Below are 22,451 nucleotides of genomic sequence, written 5' to 3'. Positions count from 1 at the left end.
AGACAGATCTTCAGATGGTCCAAGATGGATCTTGAAGCAAGCCAGATTTCAGAATTTTTAACCATTTTTAAAATAAAAATTTCAAAAATTCAACAAAAATCAGGGGTTTGACCAATTCTCTTCAAAATCACTACAGGGCCCTGACCTCCTTCCACACGTGTGTGAAAAGCTTCAAGGCTCTAGGCACAACCAGTGGTTTTTATGATTTTTTAAAATTTCTCTATTCACCTGTACAGGGGAAAATCCCTATTCCATTTTGCTAATTCAGAAATATTTCTGAAATTTTATTTTGATATTTTGGAATTAATTCTGACTTTATTGATTCAGGTTTTTTAAAAAAGGATTCAGATTTTACCATTTTTTTTACCAATGTTGGGCAATTTTGTATAAAATCTGAATTTTCGAATCTGAATTTGCAGAGGTCTAATGGTTATACACCTGGTACTGTTATGGATTTTTTGATTTATATTATAAGAATTATTCTGCCTATTTATGGATTGTCACAAGAATTTAGATATTTTGTATTTATAACTGAGATATTTGTATGGATGGTTGAGATATTTTTAATTTTTACTTCATGGCCTCTTTTGAATGATGCTGGCCAGCAATCATTATATATGTTTAGTTTTATATGAGATATTAAATGTGTGAGAGTTTGTGTTTTGCTGTTTGCTTGTTTGTTCCTTGGAGGCTCGCTATAGGACTAACTCTGAGCATCTTTCAAAAGTCTAGCAAAATCCTTGTGGCTTTGGAGTCTGAGGTGAAGCAGGAAGACGTTTGTGTGGTGGGAACTCTGCTGCCTGTTGTAGATTTGTTGTCTAGGTGCCTTTTAATTCTGTGTTAATGGGAGTTATATATGTGTTTATTTATATATGTAATACATTTCTACCCTGCTCTTCCTCGGAGAAGCTCAGAGCAGCTTGCATACGACTCCCCAAAGGTCTCCTATCTAAGTAGCTTCTAGGACCAGACCTGTCCTCAAAGCAATAGAGACAATTCTCTCATGTTGTTACCCACGCCAACCCTTTGGGGTAACACAAGGCTACACATGCAAATAAAAGGACAAAAATGAAAGATGATATGTGAATACGTCCTCATCAGAAATGTATTATTTCTTGCAGTGTGATGTACTTTTACCATGATTCATCATATTATTCAGCTCTTCTGCCAGTGGTGTGTGTCCCATTAATACCCAGCGGAATTTTGCATAATGTTGGTGTTCATAGTAACCAAACAGAAAAATAATAACAGCTGCCTGATTTGATTAAGGGTTTGTTTCCCCCCTGAGTTTGCTACTCTTTGAATCACTGCACATTGTGTTAAAACTGTTGGGGTTTTTGTGTGTGTTGGGGGGAGTTGTTTTCCCCCTTTTTCTTTATTGATACAGAATAGTGCATGTAGATTGCCCAATGTGTGCACATGCCTCTGGCAAGAGCGGCAGAGCCGAGAGGAGTGTTGTGCTTGCCATTTTATTAGAGTGCAAAGGGCAGAGTTAAATAAAACTTGCACATGGATGCTTGTGATTGAATTTAGTGGCAGTGAGCCACTATCCTGTTTTTACGTGATGATATTACTTCACTTTAAGTCTCTTGCTGCAAATCTGAGAGGCTGTCCATGCATCTGAAAACTGGGAAGGATAAGTGTCCTATCTAAGTTTGGGAGCTGTGTGTACTCCCAGTTTTCAGTTGTGTGGGAACAAACAACTAGGTAGGAGGAGAGAGAAGTGATTGTGTGGGAGACAGGAGCTGGTAGAATACCCTTGTCCTACCCAGCTTTCATACTCAACATTTGACCAAAGTAGGAGGAAAAGCTGTCCTTCCCAGCTCCTGTCTCCCATATAGTCGCTTCTCCCTCCTCCTGCCTACTTGTTTGCTCCCACACAACTGAAAATTGGAGAGCACACAGCTCCCAAATCTGAGTAGGACAAGAGTCCTACCCAGTTTTTGGATGTGTGAACAGCCTCTACATTTCACAGCTAATTGGTGGCAGGGGAGAGTGACATCAAATTCTTTGATACTCCTGTGTAAACATTCCAGAGTTCTCTGACTCTTAGGTTCCATTTTAAAAAAAAAGCTTCTAGTCCTCAGGGTGATGTCGAAAAAGGGAAAATGTGATAATTGTAGCTGCAGTCTAGCAACTCCAGTATGCAGGCAGAGATTCCAGTATGCCTTTGTGTGTTCCTCCATGTACATAGGCACTTTGTACTTGAGGGCAGAAAAATGGTCCCTGGGTAGAATCACTGGGCATACGAGGAGCATGTCCTCCTCCAGTAACCATATTTTTCTCTCTAACTTAAAGATCCTCACTTGCTTGAATCTTTCTTTCCAACACATACAGTATATTCCATTTCCAGATTGCCTTAATTGTTTTTTTTAAAATCCCCATTTAACTCAACTGTATTCAGAGGTTAGTCTGAATACAGCACTCTGTGCAAAAATGCAATGAAATTCTGTCCCCAGGCACAATAATAACTGAATTCTGTTATGCACACCGAGCAAACTTGTTTCTTGGATCTTATTTTAGCTAGTCAGTTTATTCTTATGTGTGTGGTCAGCAGACCATTACACAGAATTTACGGATCTTGGTTTGTATAATTCTTTAGTGAACATATGTTAGTAAAGAAGGTGCCTCATGCATAGAAGTGTAAATGAGGAGAAGGCTAACTAGTTATGGGACTTTATAGCTGGGCTTGAAAAATACCAGGCACTAGGGAGCCATGGCGCCTAGAAACTTAACCATGGTGCCTAGACTAGGATATATTCAGAGGTAGAGTTGTTTAATAAAATCTTTATTTATCCCAGGCTGTCCTGTTTCTTTTCTATACGTTACTTGTAAAGGGGATAAAGAGAAGCCCATTTACCTTTCCCCTTTAATTCTGTTAATTTTGTCAAATGACCAACTGTCTGACTCCTAAATTTTGAGACTGGCTCCTAGATCCAAAGAAAACAAGACCTGCTCTATAGGACACTGAAACCCAGCTCCTTGAAATTTCATCCAGCTAGCTCTCTGGCTTCTGAGATTTCCCCTGGAATTGTCCATGTCCTTTGAAGGCAACGGTTGTAGCCTGAAGGGCTAGAAACTTGGTTGTTTTAACAATAAAATCGGAACTTCTTGGGAATCTGAACTCTCCAAGCTCTGCTGCGCTTGACATTTTGAACTCGGATGGAATCATAGTGTTCACACAGCCCTGAGTGTTTTCTTTCTTTCTTATATAAAATAACTACTCGGATGGCACACAGGACTCTAAATGTGGACTAGATTGATAGCGAGGCCTTGTGATAAGTCAGTGGTATGACCAAACACTCAATCTTGTTTTGCTGTATTTAGTGTTTAGTAAACACTAATGCCTGCAATTCTGTGCATTGTCCTACTTCAACAGGATTTACGGTGCTTTAGTGCATGCAAGGTTGCAGCCAGTAACTTCCTGAGCATGAGCCTCTAGGGGTGTGCACTGAATTGCTTCAGTGCACATCCACGGGTGGCGAGGGATTCCCTTAAGAGGAGGTGGGCAGGTCCTACCTGCCCATCCTCCAAGCCCCCACCGGCCCGGCTGCGGCACTGTCTCAATGGAAAGACTTCCGTGCAAGCGGCAGCTTGTGCGGCTTGCCCCTTTAAAACACCACGCTGCTGCAAAGGGATGCGTCCCCGGCATTTATATCCCCGATGCCATTTACATGCCGACGCTGCACGAGGGATGCTGGGGATTCATCCCCTCGCCACAGCACGGCGTTTTAGAGGGGCAAGCCGCACAAGCTGCCGCTTGCAGGGAAATCTTTCTGTTGAGACAGTGCCACGGCGGGCTGGCGGGGGCTTGGAGGATGGGCAGGTAGGACCTGCCTGCCTTCTCTTAAGGGAACCCCTCGCCCCATGCCGAAATGTTTCGGTGCCGAAATGCTTCGGGCTCATCCCTATGAGCCTCTGTTTTTTCCATTACTCAATAATGAAAAATAATACAGTGACCAACATTCTGCGCAGTGCAGCTTCAGCATTAGCAAGCTGCCAGTTCTGCTTTGCATGTAAAAGGCAGCCCTGGGGCTGTTGTGGATACAGCCTATTGCAGTTCTCCTTAAAACAGTGCATGGGCATAAGAACATAAGAATAGCCCTGATGGATAGGCCCAAGGCCTATCTAGTCCTGCATCTTGGTTACATGCGCAAATGGCCTCTGAGAGGCCTTGGGCCATGACAGGCCTCACAGAGGCCATTTGCGCATGTGCGGTGGTGCGCAAAATGGCTGCTGCACCAACTTACGGAGGCCCAAACAGGCCAAAAAATGGGCTAAAATGGGTCACGGTGGTGATGACTGAGGCCAGTGGGGGGAGGGGGAACCTTCGTGGACCGCCCCGCAGCCTAGAGGAAGCCCCCTGAAGGGGCAAAAGGTAATAAATAAATAAAATTGTGAACCCCCCAAACCATCCGGGGTGGGGGAGTTCGGTCTGAGGTTGGACTGAACAGGTGTGTGTGTGTGTGTTCAGGCTAACTGAACTGATTCGACCTCGAACAATTCGACCTAGAACAGGTTCAGGGTTGAACCTGTTTGTACATCCCTATTGGGGAGGAGAGGGTTCCTAATCTTCAGATAAGCCTTTGCACCCTGGTTAACCCTCTTGGATCAGATGTGGCCGGAAATGAGCATGGAGGTAATTCCTGGCCACCATTTTCCTTGACAGAGGCATAAAAAGGCTCCTGTCTTTGTGAACAAATAGGAAAAACCCCTGATGATTTTTGGTTGATTTGGGGCCACAGCACGACTCAGGGGAAGCTGCAGAGCAAGAAGCTCCCTCTGTGCAATTCAGTAGATTTTTGGCCAACTGGGAACCTAACCCGCGATCCATAGGTTCCCTTAATTCAATATTTGCGGTTTCCATATCTGCGACTACAGCCCAGAACGGACCCCCCGCAAATATCAAGGTCCACCTGTACTTAATTTTGTTAGTTTAAGCAGAGTTGTTGTGAGTTGGACTAGTGTCGGGGGTTGGCAGTGGCCTAGGGCCCTCAGAAGCCTCCTGTTGGTCCCTGAAATCAACTTTGTGCCCATAATCTTTGTGTGGTGAGGATGGTGGTGGAGGAGGAGTAGCATTTGGTCAAGAGAACAGCTCTGTTGATTTATTTATTTATCATATTTTTATACTGGCGATATCTCTAGGCGGTGTACAAAATTAAAACAATGTTTAAAAATCAGTACAGATTAAAATACATGAAACAATTAAAACAGTAGCATAAAACAATTATTAAAACAAATTATTAAAATTAATTCTGATTAAAAGCCTGTGAGAACAGGTGGGTCTTGAGGGTCTTCCTGAAAACATACAGAGAAGGAGATGCTCTTATTTTAGCAGGGAGCATATTCCAAAGTCCCGGGGCAGCCACAGAGAAAGCCTGGTGTTGGGTTGCCACCAAACGAGCTGGTGGCAACTGTAACCCGACCTCTCCAGAATATTGTAACAGGCATCAGGGTTCATGACAAAGGAGGTGCTCTTTTAAATATCCTGGATCCAACCAGTTAAAGGCTTTATAGGTTATAACCACCACTTTGTATTTCACCTGGAAATATATCAGCAGCCGGTGCAATTCCCTTAAAACTGGTGTTATATGGTCCCTTTGAGATGTCCCGGAGACCAATCTGGCTGCCGTATTCTGTACCAATTGTAGTTTCTGGACTACGTACAAAGGCTGCCCCACATAAAGTGCAATACAGTAGTCAAGCCTGGAGGTTACCAACATATGTACCACTGTTTTAAGGTCATTTATCTGCAGAAATGAATGTAGCTCTCATATCTGCCGATGCTGATAAAAAGCTCTCCTGGCCACTGCCTCAACCTGAGAAACCCGGGAGGGCTTTGGGTCCAGGAGCATTCCCAAGCTATGTACTTGATCTTTCAAGGGGAGTGTAACCCCATCCAGAACAGGCAGATCTAAACCATCCCTTGGGTCCCGACCCCCCCACAGTCAGTACCTCCATCTTATTTGGATTCAACTTCAGTTGTCTCTCACCCAGCCCATTACTGCCTCCAAGCAGGCATTGATTGATTGATTGATTGTTAAATTTATATACCACCTTTCATTAAAACAATCCCAAGGCGATTTACAACAAAATTTAAAAACAAGATGGTAAAAAAGACACAATTAAAATATTAAGTGAAAAATATTAAACAAATCTGATTAAAAATTTAAAACAAAAGCATAAAAGCAATGAAGAATACAAAGAGCAGCATCAGAGAATCAAATAAATGCCTGGGCAAAAAGCCAAGATTTTACACTCTTTCTAAAAGCTGTGATGGAGACTGAGGAGCGAATAGCCACTGGGAGAGCATTCCAGAGTTTGGGGTCAGCAACAGAGAAGGCCCTGTCCCGCGTGCACGACAACCGAGCCTCCCTCATTGTTGGCACCCAGAGCAGAGCCCCCTCAGATGACCTTGTCAAGCAAGCAGCAACCCTTGGGAGCAGGCGGTCCCTCAGGTATCCTGGGCCCAAACTGTTGAGGGCTTTAAAGGTCAAAACCAGCACCTTGAATTGGACCCAGAAACAAACTGGTAGCCAGTGCAGCTCTTTCAAAATGGGTGTGATATGCTCCCACCAGGCAGCTCCAGATAAAACCCTAGGTGCCGCATTTTGCACTAGCTGCAGTTTCCGGATATTCTTCAAGGGCAGCCCCACGTAAAGCGCATTACAGTAAATCCAGCCATGATGTGACTAATTTAGAGAAGATATGCAATTTCCTGATGACATTGTCGTGGAGAAATAGATCTGGGTGTCATCAGCATATTGATAACACCCAGCACCAAACTTTCTGATGATCTCTCCCAGTGCTTTTATTCATTCATTCGATTTTTATACTACCCTTCCAAAATGGCTCAGGGTGGTTTACAATTAAAATAGAAACAATTAAAACCAATAACAATTAAAACAGAAATATAAATATAAACACCATTTAACAATTAAAACATCTTAAAAAGCAATTCAACAAACAGAATAATTAAAACCCTGAAAACCAGGTTACAGCATTAAAACTAATTAAAAATCCTGGAAGGCCAGGCCAAACAGATAGGTTTTAAGGGCTCTCTTGAAGGTCAATAAAGAATTAAGATTGTGGATTTCTGCTGGGAGTGCATTCCACAGCCCAGGAGCAGCTACAGAGAAGGCCTGCCTCTGAGTCACCACCAAACGAACTGGTGGTAACTGGAGATGGACCTCCTCAGATGACCTTAACGTGCGGTGGGGATCATTCATGTACAGGTGAAACTCGGAAAATTAGAATATCGTGCAAAAGTCCATTAATTTCAGTAATGCAAATTAAAAGGTGAAACTGATATATGAGACAGACGCATTACATGCAAAGCAAGATAAGTCAAGCCTTAATTTGTTATAATTGTGATGATCATGGCGTACAGCTCATGAAAACCCCAAATCCACAATCCCAGAAAATTAGAATATTACATGGAACCAAGAAGACAAGGATTGAAGAATAGAACAATACCGGACCTCTGAAAAGTATACAGTGTACTGTGCTTGATTGGCCAGCAAACTCGCCTGACCTGACCCCATAGAGAATCTATGGGGCATTGCCAAGAGAAGGATGAGAGACATGAGACAAAACAATGCAGAATTGCTGAAGGCTGCTAATGAAGCATCCTGGTCTTCCATAATACCTCATCAGTGCCACAGGCTGATAGCATCCATGCCACGCCGCATTGAGGCAGTAATTGCTGCAAAAGGGGTCCAAACCAAGTACTGAATACATATGCATGCTTATACTTTTCAGAGGTCCGATATTGTTCTATTCTTCAATCCTTGTCTTCTTGGTTCCATGTAATATTCTAATTTTCTGGGATTGTGGATTTGGGGTTTTCATGAGCTGTACGCCATGATCATGACAATTATAACAAATTAAGGCTTGACTTATCTCGCTTTGCATGTAATGCGCCTGTCTCATATATCAGTTTCACCTTTTAATTTGCATTACTGAAATTAATGGACTTTTGCACGATATTCTAATTTTCCGAGTTTCACCTGTAGATGTTAAAAAGCATTGAAGACAGTATGGAGCCTTGTGGAACTCCACACTTAAGTTTTTGCTTAGTGGAACAACAGTCTCCAAGTGACACCATCTGGAATCTACCATAGAGGTAGGAATGGAACCACTGTATAATAGTGCCACCCAATCCCACCCCGTTCAGGCAGTCCAGAATGATACCATGGTCAGTGGTATCAAAAGCTGCCGAGAGATCCAAAGAGTTACACTCCCTCTGTTGATAGTCAATTGAAGATTATCCATCAGGCTGACCAAGGCAGTTTCAACCCTATAGCCCACATGGAAGCCAGTTAGAAGTGGGTCTAAATAATCTGCATCATCCCAAACTGCCTGGAGCTGAGAGGCCACCACCCTCTGATGTCTCCTCTTCTCCATCCCTTCCCATCCACCAAAGTTAGCCCTACTACAAACTTGGGGGGGTGGGGCTCCTCCAATTAGGAGGGGCCAATGGAGGTCTAAGTGTGCCATGAAACCTGTAGCCAATTCTGTTCTGAGTATTCCACATGTTTCTAGAATATTGTTAAAGGTTTTTAAATCTAGCAATAACCTCTCTGGTACTTTTTTTTTTTTTAAGTGTGACTTGACATGCCTCATTGCACTTATGGTTTTCATTACATTTCGTTGATTTGAAAACTGAGACTTGTGGGGTGTGTGTGTATGTGTGTGTGTGTGTGTGTGTGTGTGTGTGTGTCTAGGAAATCCAGCTGTTCTGAAGGCCTGCCCAAAATCCTGAACTCTGTGTGCTGTTTTGTGGGAGGAACAGATGCCAGGAGAGTTATGATTTATGGTACTAGAGCCTGATATAAAATGTAAATAAATAAAATAAATAATGGTGTTTTGTTGGCTTTGACTGTTGTCCCCTATTTGTGATATTTATATTTATATGTATTTAATTTATACTGCCCAATATAGAAATCTCTAGGTGGTGTACAGAATTAAAACATAATATAAAATATAAAACATTTAAAATTCATAAAAAGATAAGAATCATTATAGATAAAAACACATTAAAATTTTAAAATTTGTTATCAGTTGAAGGCCCGGGAAAATATGTCCTCCTAAAAACAAACAGAGAAGGAGATGCTCTTATTTCAGCAGGGAGCAAATTCCAAAGCGCTGGGGCAGCCACAGAGAAGGCCCAGTCCCGAGTTGCCACCAAACGAGTTGGTGGCAACCATAACCGGACCTCTCTAGATGATCTTAATAGGCAACAAGGTTCACGACAGAGTAGGCACTCTCTTAAGTACCCTGGACCTAAGCCGTAAAGGGCTTTATAGGTAATAACCAGTATTTTGTATTTTGTTCGGAAACATATCGGCAGCCAGTGCAGTTCTTATGTGAGTTCTTCGTGTTGTGTCAGAGATCAATCTGGCTGCCACATTCTGAACCAAATATAGTTTCCGAATTATGTACAAAGGCAGCCCCACGTAGGGGCTGTAGTCAAACCTAGAGGTTACAGTAGTCAAACCTAGAGGTTACCATCATATGTACCACCGTTTTAAGGTAATTTATCTCCAGAAATTGATGTATCTGGCATATCAGCCGAAGCTGATAAAAAGCACCCTTGGCCACAGCCTTAACCTGAGAGACCAGGGAGAATTTGGGATCCAGGAGCACTTCCAGACTATGATCCTGATCTTTTAGGGGGAGTTTAACCCTATCCAGAATAGGCAGATCTAAACTATCTCTTGGGTCCCGGCCCCCTACAGACAGTACCTCTGTCTTGTTTGGATTCAACTTCAGCCTGTTATCCCTCATCCAGTCCAATATCACCTCCAGGCTTGGGGTGGGGGGCAGTCATGCAATCACACACACACGCACACGCGCGCGCGCACGCACACACACACACGATTAAAGAGACTATTTTTTGCAGGTTTATTTGGCAAATTGCATTGCACAGCATCTGCACAGACACTTTGCATATAGAGCAGGGATTTGAACCCAGTTCTTCCTGGCCCACTGCACTGGTTCTTGATTGTGGAGCTCAATTCATGCCGGTGTTGCACAGGGGCTGCTGGGAGATGCCCTGTGGTCATAGCTGGAGGAAGAGCCGCCATTACAGAAGTGGTGGTGAGTGGGGGAGGAGCAGGAATGGACCTGCTCTCCTCTGCTTTCAAGGGGCTGTGTAAGTCCTCACTTTTAAAGGGATTGTGCCCATGATTTGGACACTGAACCACGTTTGGGCACACCCCTACCTTCAGCTGCTGTTGGACTACAACTCCCATAATCCCTAGCCAAGTGGCCAATAGTCAGGGATGATGGGAGTTGTAATCCAACAGCAGCTGGAGGGATGAAGTTGTGCAGCCCTACCCTTCAGTTTTGCTTACATGCAGCTTTTGTAGATATCGTTGACAATCTGGAAACTTTTGGGAAGCCGGGCTTCTCTGCGCAAAGACAGAAAAAGGCTCTATATTTGGTTCAAAGCACAGGAAATAAAAGATGACATCAGTTCTTTCAGTCCCTCTACACTGTTCTGTCAAGGAAGTTTACAGTCATGTTTAGATTTATAGTATGTCATAAGAGTGCTTTGCTGTCCTGGGATGGCCTTGTATAGTATTTTTTTTTTTTTTGAAACATTACTTCTCTGCAATGGGTTTTTGAATGAACTTGCCGATTTTCTTTACTGCCTGACATGTGCTGGGGTTGGCATTTCCAACAACAGACTGCCCTTTCACATGATTCCAAACTTGCTCCTCGGGAGGTCCAGATTTTACTTAAACATAGGCAGACGTAAACTCGTAACCCCTCAAAACTCAGGGATGCTTTCTGTGTGATGTTTTTAAGGTCCGTATCCACATCATGTATGCTAGAAATTTGGTGTTCCGAAACACATTTCCGTCTGTGCAGCTTTCAGGGGCCCAGAAATCCTTTCACAGTCTAGAAGTGACCATCTCATGTTCCGGTAGCTCTACAGGCTCCAAGGCTTTCCCCTTTGTTAGTTCTGCCTGCCTTTCCCTGAGTCTCATGTTCACTCTGCCCCTTTCTTTTAGCCACCCTGCCTCTGTAATTTCTGTCTCTGAGCTGGCCTAAGCTGTGGAACTTTTTTGCATTCCTTATCCTTATCCTGCTCCTTGCAGCTTTTCCTTGCATAGGGACCATGTGAGGTTTTAATCCCAAACATACCTGTAGCAAGCGGCCATATACTGAGTCAGACCATTGGTCTATTTAGCTCAGTATTGTCTACACGGACTGGCAGTGGCTTCTCCAAGGTTGCAGGCAGGAAACTCTCTCAGCCCTATCTTGGAGATGCTGCCAGGGAGGGAACTTGGAAGCTTCTGCTCTTCAGATGCAACCAGGGCAAACCCTGCTTAGCTAAGGGGACAGGTTATGCTTGCTACCACTAGACCAGCTCTCGCTCTCCTCCTCAAATTGACAATTATCCCTTCTCATAGAAGATGGGTTGCTGACAGCTTTCCCTCTAGTTTTTATCGTCAGTGAGTGGAAACTCTTTTGTTCTGGGTGGTAGTTTCAAGGTATTGTGTGCACATAACTCTCTCTCTTTCACATGCACACACACACACACTCCCAATAATGCGCACCCACACACAACCCAATCATGCACAATTTTTTTTATTTCCCCCTCGCCCCCACCTTCCTCTTCTGCAGCGTATTAATCAACACTGAAACTAGTTATTCATTACTAAGCACCATAAATATGCACCATGAATATGGAAGGAAAAAGAAGTGTATTTTACAATTATACTCTATTTTATTACAAAGTTTAATAAAAACAAGGCAAGCACAGACAGCTAACAGCTTTTATCCCCACCCCCAGCAAAAAAAGGTTCACAGGGAATGATTGGGACTTGGGAGGCCAATAGTCAGGACTTCTAGGTATGTTTTGCATACTGCTGTGTTTTGCATACGACTCCCCTCCGCCCGCTGCTTGGGTGCTTCTTAAGGAGCGAATCGTTTCCCTCCATTGGCCACCATCGCTGCTCAGGCTCTTCTTAAAGAGGGAACTGTCTCCCCCGTTTACTGCCACCGAGCCCGATCGGCACCTCCGCCTCTGCCCACCTGCTGCTCAGGCTCTTCTGAAGGAGGGACTCCAAGCAAATGGGACTCTCCGAAGGAGATGATTCCCTCTTTCAGAACAACCCGAGAGGCAGGCGGGCAGAGGCGGAGGCGCCGCTGGAGCTCAGCGGCAGTAAACGGAGGGAGACGTTTCCCTCTTTAAAGAGCCCACAGGGGCAGGGAGAGGTGGTGGTGAGGTGGCAGTGGGGAAACGGGGGGGGAAGCAGCATCCCTTGCTGCAGTGGCAGCTTGAGGAAGCTGCGTGGAAGGCTTGGGGGATGTGCGCATGCGCACAGCCGCATGCCTTAGAGCAGGGGTGGGGAACCTTGGCCCTCCAGCTGTTTGTTGAACTACAACTCCCATCATCCCCAGCTGGCTGGGGATGGTGGGAGTTGTAGTTCAACAACAGCTGGAGGGCCAAGGTTCCCCACCCCTGCCTGAGAGGGAAGGCTGGTTGCTGACATTTATGTTGCTGGCAGCTTTGTGTCCTGGGCTGTTGGATCACACCTGTAGCATCACACCAGTTCAACTTGTGCCAGGGGCTTTAGTGCCCCAGGCGGGTTATAGAAAGCCCTTTTAATTTCCAGAGTGCATTACAGATTTGATTGAGGCTTTCTCACGAGCTGCCAACCCTGGGCCAAGGCAGCTAAGCCTGGGCAAACTGCCGGGAGGCTTGTGGCTCCTGGCAGCACATCAGTGGCAGATCTGCCTAGGGAGGAGCCTACTTCTTGAAGGAGGTCAACAACCATGAGAATCACCCCATTGTGTTTTGTCCTTGCAGTAGCCCTCGAAGGCTGGTCTCAGTAAACCCCTTCCCTGCAGATGGGAAACTGAGACTGGGAGATGTGGCTTGCCCAAGACGGTAGAATAAGTCTAAGACGAGCTTAAAACCCAATTCTTGCTCCACCCCTGTTCTGATACAAGTCCACCGTTCTATCAGCTGGGTCACACTACCTCTCAAATATTGCTCACTGGATAGTACAAAAGGGTGGAAGATAGCCAATACTCAGCAATGAGGCATGTGTAAGAAAATCCTTTAAGAACTGTGGATCTCCAGCATGCCATCACTTTCCCACATTTGTATATATCTGCAAGGATCTGCATTTGCAAAGGAAATGGACACGCAGGGAGATTTTGTAATGGTGATTTCCACCAAGCTTCCGTTTCTTGCAACAGGAATCGCTAGCAAGCAGAATGAAGTCATAGACATGAATATTTAAAGTGTTTATATTCTGAAACTTTCTCTATATGAACTCCATGCCTGATTCTAGCTTGTTTTTATCTGAATGTTAGCACATGGAATCTATGGAATTCTCTGCCATGGGATATGGTGGTTGTAACTAGTTTGGGTGGTTTTAAAAGGGGCTTAGACAAATTCATGGAGGTCTATCAGTGGCTACTAGTCTGGTGGCTACAGGACACCTCCAGCCTCAGAGGCATGATGCTTCTCAATACCAGTTGCAGAAGAGCAACAGCAGGAGAGAGGGTGTGCCCTCACCTCTTGCCTGTGGGCTTCTCAGAGGCATCTGGTGGGCCACTGTGGGAAACAGGGTGCTGGACTAGATGGGCCTGATCCAGCAGGGCTGTTCTTAGGTTGTTAACAATATTTTAATCAGCAGGGATAAGCACAGTAAGCTAGTGTGTGTGTGTGTGAACCTACTCTTAAGGAAGTCTATGCTGTCTTTGGCTTCCTTTGAAAATAAGGAACAAGAATCTTGAGAACCTTTTTATTTCAAGTATATGAGCGCAGTTCAACCTTCTGATTGCCTGATGGGTTCATGGTGGTGAATCATAGGCTGAAGTCAGTTCAAAGAGTTCATTATGTATATAAAGATACAGGACTTCCTGTATAATACGGGACTGTTGGGAACACTATCAGACGGGGCGTATATGTTAGTCAAGCATTTGGTAGACCACTGTTCATGCCTAATGGGTCACAGGTTATGTTAACCCTGACGTAACAGTTGGCAGGGTTGTTACTGCTTGTGAGAAACTATAGGAAAACTGGAGCTCATTCTCATGATGAACAGCATAAAGGTAGAAGGCAACAAACCCAGCTATGGGAAGCCCTCCAACTCAGCACACTCACATATGGGTAGCCTGACTTTTTAACCTTCATTTCCGCCTAGCTAGGACCAAAATATCAGCTGCCCTACCCTGGAGGTTGACTGTGTGTTGAATTCGCTGTTTAAAACTGTTCCTGGCTGCCAGCAGCCATGTTTGTCACAGAGTTCTGCTGCTAGAGTGACCAATCAGAGGATAGCTGCTTTGTGCTGTGGGCTTCCTCTCTACTGGGAGCACAATTCATCATGGGATACTTGGAGGACCTAGTTCCCTTTTTATCCTCATGGACAAAGAACTTGCTGCAATTTCTGGGTGGTGAGTGGCCAGAACCAAATGGAGGTTCTGAATGTCTGTGGGAATCGGGGTACGGGTTCTTTCCTCCCCCGAAACACCCCCCAGGTGGTCATGTGAAAGACATTATGGTGCCTTGAGAACTGGCTAAGATAATCACCGTGGGGATAATCACTGGCTCTGTGATGGAGCTGGTAGTTGTGTGGGCGGCTGATCCGGCTGTCGAGGGCTTGGCGCTGGATCGTCTCCAGGGTGGGGGGAGCGGGTCAAGCCTGCTCTCCCCACAGAAGCCCTGCAGGCTCTATACACGGACTGTGTTGCAGGCCTTCTCAATTTAGGCCCCCCAGTTGATTTTGTACAACTCCCATAATCTCCAGCCACAGTGGCCAATAGCTAGGGATTATGGGAGTTGTAGGCCAACATCTGCAGGAGGGCTGAAGTTGAGCAGCCCTGGTGGAGCCTCTACATCTGTTGATATTCTGTTTATCACTCACTCAGTTGCTCAGTTCATTTCAAAATGTTCATGTCATGCTCTTCTGCCTTTAAAAATGGGTTAGGTACCAATCTATAACTTCTAGAACAATCACCTGTTTAAAGACATACTAGTTATTATTGTTATGAGTGTGGTTCACTTAATCAATTAAATGTGCATATAGCTCAAAACAATACTTCTGAAGCAAGAAGAATATTTTGTTTTAGATGATGCATGCATGCAGCATAATATTGCAAGAAACCTTCTTCCTATGTGAGAAAGAGGGGAGAATGCCTCCTTTAAATAGTCCTTCTCATCTGCAATTTATAAGTATTTGTATGTTTTAAATTTGTTTTCTAAATAATGGGGGTACTGTTTAAATCTAGTAAAGGTTGTTTGATCAGGTAATCTAACTCAGGGGTTCTTAACTTTTGGTTTCCAGATGTTGTTGGTTTCCAGATGTTGTTCCAGACTACTACTCCCATCAACCCCAGCTACAATAGCCTCCAGCCACTGTGGCTGGGGATGATGGGAGTAGTAGTCCAGCAACATCTTGAAACCCAACTTTGAGAACCTCTAATGTAACCAATTGATCAATGAAACATTGCAGCCTTAACATCCGTAAAAATATGGAAACAGTCATGAGCACCCAATCCGACACAAAATCAGTACATTCATTAATTCATTAATTCATTCATTCATTGATTAAAAACCCCGAGGAACCAGGCCGAACACTTACAGCAGTTAAAAACAATTTACAACAAATTAAAAACCCTGTAAGGCCAGGCCAAACAAATAGGTTTTAAGGACTTAAAGGGCTTATAATATAAGATGCAGCAGCAAGATAAAATAGCAGTGTGAAAGAGCTCTTATTTAAACAGAATAAATAAATAAATCAGTAAGGATGTCTGTCTCTTTCAAAGTCCATGGCACATTTTGCTGTGGTTGCAAAAATATACAACCCCCATTCTGTGGCTCAGACTGATTTGTTTGAAGTCAGAGTTGAAATAACATGAACAAGCCCCACTTTCCACCTGATGTTCCCCTGCTTACATCTGAGATCTTGGGATCAGTAGTTTAGTGAGCCAGATATGGCTAATGTGGTGAATCACGTAAGTTATGGGAAATCACATCTGTTATGGGAAAACAACTTGATAAAGCTATCTAAGGTAAAACCACATTTTAGAATCTGTTTAGACGTATATCCTAATCCATACCAAGGGACTGTGATGCTGTTTGTCAGATAGGGAGGGGCCTTCTAGACAGCCTCTACTCCAGCTAGTTATTGCTGGTTTTTGGATGCTTGCTAGAGTGGTGAGGTGACCAGCAGCCATGCATCTGTTTGCTGTCTGGAGGATATTAATATACTTGCTCCCTTCGTCTTGACAAATCTTGGAATACTTTTTAATGTCTGCCCGCTTCTCCAAACAGATACTGAAGCAGTCGTGCACAGAGATTTTATATCTGGAGCCCTCGAGCGTTTGTGTAGGAGGTGAGTGGCTGGGATTGGAAAACAATGTGCAAATATTGACAATACTGCTGTTCCTTCCTTGGTCAAGATGTGTAACTCAGAAATTCATATGCTGAGTAGGAAGATGTGAATTAAAGGTGCTTCCTTCCCTTCTCCAGTTTGCCAGCATCTGCATTAGTAATTGAAAATGTCATGGTTTCCCTTGAAGAACCCTGGGAGTTGTGGTTTGGAAAGGCAGGCTGTTATACCATATTTTCTCCACCCTTCCTCCTCCAGAGCTCAGGGCAACATATAGGGGCTGTCCCATTTTATCCTCACAACAGCGCTGTAGGATCGGATAATCCAGGAGTGAAGATAAGCCAGACTGAAGGCTTCCAGGAACTACCAGCATGGAATAGTGGCTTGGAGAGCCAGAGTCAGTCACAAAATGGTGGCTTGGGGAGGCAAAGCCAGACACAGAATGGCAGCTTGTATATAAAAGTACTTTGACAGAATAAGGGATTTTAATAACCCCCCCTGATATCCCAGAGAAGTTTGCTGCAAGACGGTAGAGGAGCAAGAGGGGCTGTTTTGTGGGAGAGGGAACCGAAGAGAAATTAATGGGAGAGAAAGTAAAAGCAGCCCTGATCACTTGGAGAGAGAGAGATTAAAAATGGCATGGCCATGTCCCCACTCAGCCAGCCAGTCAGATTTTCTGTATTGGCTTGAAGGGAAGGGAAGGAGAAGCAAGCTCAAATGCCTGGAGAGTCACTTCATACAAGCCCTGGAGCCAGCAGTAGCCCGAGCTACCTGCTGCCTACCTCTGGGATAAGCTAAGTGACAATGGTCGACATCCAAACTAATGCTGCACTTGCATAGTGAACGGAGTGGTAGGGGTGTTCTAAGTTAGGTTCTTGTGCAAAAATTCCCTGCAAAACATATGAGGAAGGGATTTTGCTGCAGGAGGTGCACCAGCTTGTTGCACAAGTGCAAACATGTTTATGCACGTGCAGTCTTAATTTGGATGTTGAGTAGTGCCTTTCCAAAGACCATCCAGTGAGCTTTATGGTTAAACTGGGATTTGGCATTGATTTACCACAGTGCATGAATTCTAAAGGAGATACATTAAGCAATTGTGATACCATAATAGGCTGGATCCTATAGACCATGAGCGATCTTCTTTGGCTCATGAAACAAAGATTTCCTGTCTCTTTTCTTCCACTTCAGCCACCTGTGTCCGCAAAAAAGCAACTAACCAACAAAAACAAGAAAATCCTGAGGGCCAGGGGACCGTCCGTAATGGAGGAAGTCTGTGTGGGATCCCATTTGCACGAGTGGAAGTATCTTCTGCTTGTTCTGCAGCACTGCTAGATCCACTCCTTGAAGCGATCCTCACGATCGCTGCAGGAGGCTACCGCCTTCTGCAGGGAGGATACCCGAAAGTGCTTGCCTCCCCATAGATGTTCACTGCCTCCTCTCTGGGCGGCCGGCTCTGTCACGGAGCTGGCAGGGGCTGCAAGGATCGGGGGCCGCATGTCCCCTGGAAGTTCCAGGATGCCCCGCGCAAGTGCGGGGTCTCTCCTGGAGAGACCCCCAAGCCTGGGAGGCTGTTTGCAGCCTCCTGGTCGGGGGTCTACTCATGTGTCGCCGTGCGCTGCGGTGACACACGAGCAATGAAATGAGGTTAACGGAGCACTCCTTCCTTCCTTCCTTCCTTCCTTCCTTCCTTCCTTCCTTCCTTCCTTCCTTCCTTCCTTCCTTCCTTCCTTCATTCCTTCATTCAATCAATTTATACTCCGCCGAAACTTACGTCTCTGGGCAGCTTGCTCAGTTAACCTCATTTAAGGGGATTGTGCTTTAGGCGAGCTAGCCACGTTGGGAGCACTGGGCTCACCCGTGAGCCCGGTGGTTCCCACAATCCATGGAAAGCGGGCTGAGCTTTCCCGCTTAGGATCTTAGCCCGCTTTCTGTGAAGCTTAGCCTGCTCTCCATGGGAGCTTAGCCAGCTTTCCGTGGATCGTGGGAATAGCCTCATTATATGCAAGAAAATGAGGTCATTCACACAATCAAAAACTGCATTCTACCCGGGTTTGGGAGCTGTGTGTGCTTCCAGTTTTTGGTTGTGTGGAAACAAGATAAGAGGAAAACTTGGGTAGAAGTGATTGTGTGGAATCAAGGTAGGAGGAAAAGCTACCGAAGTTTTCCTCCTACCTTGGTTCTACACAATCACTTCTACCCAGGTTTTCCACACAACCGAAAATTGAGAGCGCGCACAGCTCCCAAACCCAAGTAGCACACAGTTTTTGATTGTGTGAATGACCTCAATGTCCTGTGCTTCTCTGTAAGTCTGTACATCTTGTGCCTTACCCTTGACATTTATTTATTTGTGCAGATCTCTCAAAGTGGTTTACATGCAATTATAAAACAATGAGGTTTCTGGCTGCAGCTGCTGGTGGCTCTTAAATCTGTGGCAGACCTGACTTAAATAAAAGGGATGTGCCTGGAACCGGTGGGGGCTGGTTTGATGGTGGGGTGGGGATGGGGTGGAATGCCTTTAAGGGCGGGGGAGGATGCACTTACCCCCTCCCCCCTGCGTTTCCCCCACCGGTGCATGATTTCCAAAAAACTGCCGGGGCAGCAGCATACCACCCTGCCTCCCCATTTCCCAGTTTACCAGATATACCTGGGCTGAAAGTACTAGATGCGCCTGCGTGCGCTGCACATGTTGCAGGCATGCACCTGACATGCGTGTGCCTGATGCACACCGGCGCATCTAGTACTTCCAGGTATATCTGGTAAACTGGGAAATGGGGAGTCAGGGAGGTACACTGCTACCCCGACAGGCTTTTTGGAGATCTTGCAGAGGAGGGGGGAGTGCATCCTCTCTTCCCTTAAAGGTGGACATCCCTCCCCTCCCGCCATCGAACCTTTGAGTCAGCCAGGGTTCGAACCTGTTCGGAGGCCCGTAAAAGGGCCTCTGAACAGGTTTGTGCACATCCCTATTCAATAGGCACCAAGAAAGATCTGATAGCAGAAAACAGTAGCAGGGGATGGGGCTTCTCCTCCATTGGACAGCAGAGGTAAGAGTGGCCCCGGTTGCTGACTCTTCTTCTCTGCAGCAGCTCCAAGCAGCTGCAAGAGATGGGGAGATGAGATGGCAACAGTCCTCAGCCCAACCCAATGGTTCTGGTAGCTCCTGCTTTCTGAAGCAGGTAAAGAGTCCCCAGGAAAATGTTTATGCTTATTGGTAAATTATAGGCCTAAGGGTGCAATGGGGTCATTTGTTGGAGGTGTCAGAAAAGGTTGTGTCAGAAGATGGAGTTTGGAGACTTATCATGGAGCCTTTGTGAACATTATTCTCTCTGTGTCTCAGTCTCTATCCAATAAAAAGTTTTCAAAATGAAAAAAAGAGGGGAAAAAGAAGCATTTTTTCTGTCCCAAAGGGGTTTACAATCTAAAATTGTTGCTGTCCAGGGAGACAGCAGCAATAGCCACTGTGCTGGGAGGGATACTGTGCTGCCAGTTGAGACCGTTGTTATCTCATTGCTGAGTATAAGACAGCCAACACTTTAGGAACATAGGAAGCTTCCTTACACCGAGTCAGACTAGTGGTCCATCTAGCTCAGTACTGTCTACACTGACTGGCAACAGCTCTCCATGGTTTCAGGCAGGAGTCTTTCCCAGCGCTACCTGGAGATGCTGCCAGGGATTGAACCTGAGACCTTCTGCATGCAAACCAGATGCTCTTCCACTGAGCTCCTTTAAAACGTGCCTGTTAGTAGGTTGTCCAGTTAGCAGGGGTTGCTTTACAAATAATGGCTGAGGAAAATTAAATTTAGTCATTAACAAAATACACTTGGTTGGCCATGTGTTTTTGCGATAACTATCAAAAATGATTGCCATGATGCTTTTCTCAGATATTTTCTAACATAGTAAATGTTGATGTCATTCACACAATCGAAAACTGTGTTCTACCCAGGTTTGGGAGCTGTGTGTACTCCCAATCTTTGATTGTGTGGAAGCAAGGTTAGGGGAAAACCTGGGTAGAAGTGATTGTGTGGAAGCAAGGTTAGAGGAAAACCTGTGTAGCTTTTTCTCCTACCTTGCTTCCACACAATCACTTCTACCCAGGTTTTCCTCTAACCTTGCTTCCACACAATCAAAAATTGGGAGTACACACAGCTCCCAAACCTGGGTAGAACACAGTTTTCGATTGTGTGAATGACCTTGTTGTCTTTTACTAGTCAGTGCAGAAAATGAAATTGGTTCATTTCCCAAAGCTACTTGGTTGGCACTGGGCTGCACCAGTCAACGTTTCTCTCTCATGTGCAGCTAATTTAAAAAAGAGTGTCAGAACATTCTGTCATTTTACTACTGGACCCCTGAAAACATAGGAGATACGATAGTATAAAATGTGAGTGTCTAGAACTCCTCAAGATATCCAGGGATTTTGCTTTCATTTTTTACTGGCATCATGTATTTGGTTTGTGAGATTACAGACTGATGTCTGTCTTTCTGCTTTCAGAGAAATTTGAAGTTGTTCTAAGAGGAAATGGCTTCACATTGGGAAGGACTCAAGATACTGTTGTTTGCAAATACGTTTTCAATGAAACCACAATAATCAGTAAGTATCCACATTAAACATAAAATACTATCTATCTATCTATCTATCTATCTATCTATCTATCTATCTATCTATCTATCTATCATATTTATGCAATTGAACTGTGAAGTCAGAGACTCTTTCTTCTGGTCCCATCACCAGTTCTCAGGCATCTGTTACTTCTGCGAATATGTTTTTGGAACATTATAGGGAAAACTTCTATGAGGCAGGAATGTATGTCTGTTTTGGAGCAGAGAATCAATGGAGGGCAAAGGGTTGAGCACCTTATCTCCTCTTCTCATGTTTCTCTGCTTTAAATTGTCCATACCTAAAGCTGATTTTCAGTTAAAAATAATAATTTGGGGCTCATTTACAGGTACAGATGTAGTTAGCCCCTAAGTGCACAATGGGGAAAAAAATCCCAACTTTGCATATGGGGTCTGAGCTGTTGGTGACTGCCGAGGAGAGGAATCTTGGGGTTGTGGTGGACAGTTCACTGAAAGTATCAGTTGAGTGCACAGCAGCTGTGAAAAAGGCAAATTCTGTGCTACCAGGGAACGGATTGCCAGGAAATATAGGACCTTTTAGGAAGTACTTTTTCACACAATGCATAGTTAGTCTGTGGAGTTCTCTGGCTCGGGATGTGGAGATGGCCAGCAGCTTGGATGGCTTTAACAGTGGCTTAGACAAAGGGTACATCTATCAAAGAAAGAGGATGTGCATAGCTAGAGGGCAGCCAGGGGTGCCTTTGCACGGTTTCGGCTAGTGCACCAGCTATAGCCCTCTCTTGAGAAGGCAGATCTGGCCACAGATAGCCATGTTTTTACCATGTTGTGGCTGGATCAAGGCAATGCACTCTACGTGGGGCTGCTCTTGAAGAATATTTGGAAACTTCAATTGGTACAGAATGCAGCTGCCAGGGTTCTCTCTGGAACTGCTTGTTTGGAGCATATTATACCTATTTTGAAAGAGCTGCACTGGCTGCCAATTTGTTTCTGGATCTAATTCAAGGTGTTGGTTATTACCTTTAAAGCCCTTAATGGTTTGGGCCCTGGATACCTGAAGGACCGCCTGCTCCCAAGGGTTTCTGCCTGCCAGCATGGTATTCAGGGAGGCCTTTGCTCCATGTGCTGATGTTGAGAGAGGCTAAATTGTTGTACGCATGGGACAGGACCTTCTCTGTTGTTGCCTCCAAGCTCTGGAATACTCTCCCAGTGGATGTACACTTTTTAAGGTTTTAAATGTGACTTTAATGACATTTTATTTTAAGTTCTGTAAACCAGTGTTTCTCAACGTTTTTGGAGTCATAGACCGGTACATTATTTGTGCAAGGTTTCCTGGACCAGCCGTCAGTAAGGGGGTCACCCCCTTCATCCATAACCCTACACCCCGGCACCTCCCAATAAATAATTTCGATCAGTTCTCCAGAGCTCATTTCCTGGCAGCCCTCGCTACTGGATAATGTTCATTTCAAGGAAGCGAAATGAACATTAACCAGCAATGAGGGATGCCTGGAAATGAGCTCC

The 22,451-nt window shown here is 44.8% G+C and overlaps 1 protein-coding gene across 2 annotated transcripts in view; it reads left to right on the top strand.

The window, feature by feature from the left end:
• Positions 1-22,451, top strand: part of ANTXR2 (ANTXR cell adhesion molecule 2) — a 172,287-nt gene that overhangs the window by 40,873 nt on the left and 108,963 nt on the right. For both annotated transcript variants that reach the window (XM_053256646.1, XM_053256645.1), the window contains exons 8-9: positions 16,304-16,364; positions 20,848-20,946. In XM_053256646.1, coding sequence (XP_053112621.1) covers positions 16,304-16,364; positions 20,848-20,946 — 160 coding nt within the window. The remainder of the gene's footprint in view (positions 1-16,303; positions 16,365-20,847; positions 20,947-22,451) is intronic.

This window comes from Hemicordylus capensis, chromosome 5 (assembly GCF_027244095.1).
Source record: "Hemicordylus capensis ecotype Gifberg chromosome 5, rHemCap1.1.pri, whole genome shotgun sequence".
In the NCBI taxonomy this organism is placed as follows: Eukaryota; Metazoa; Chordata; class Lepidosauria; order Squamata; family Cordylidae; genus Hemicordylus; species Hemicordylus capensis.
The sequence above is the reverse complement of the archived record's forward strand: the minus strand, read 5'-3'. Positions and strand labels throughout refer to the sequence as shown.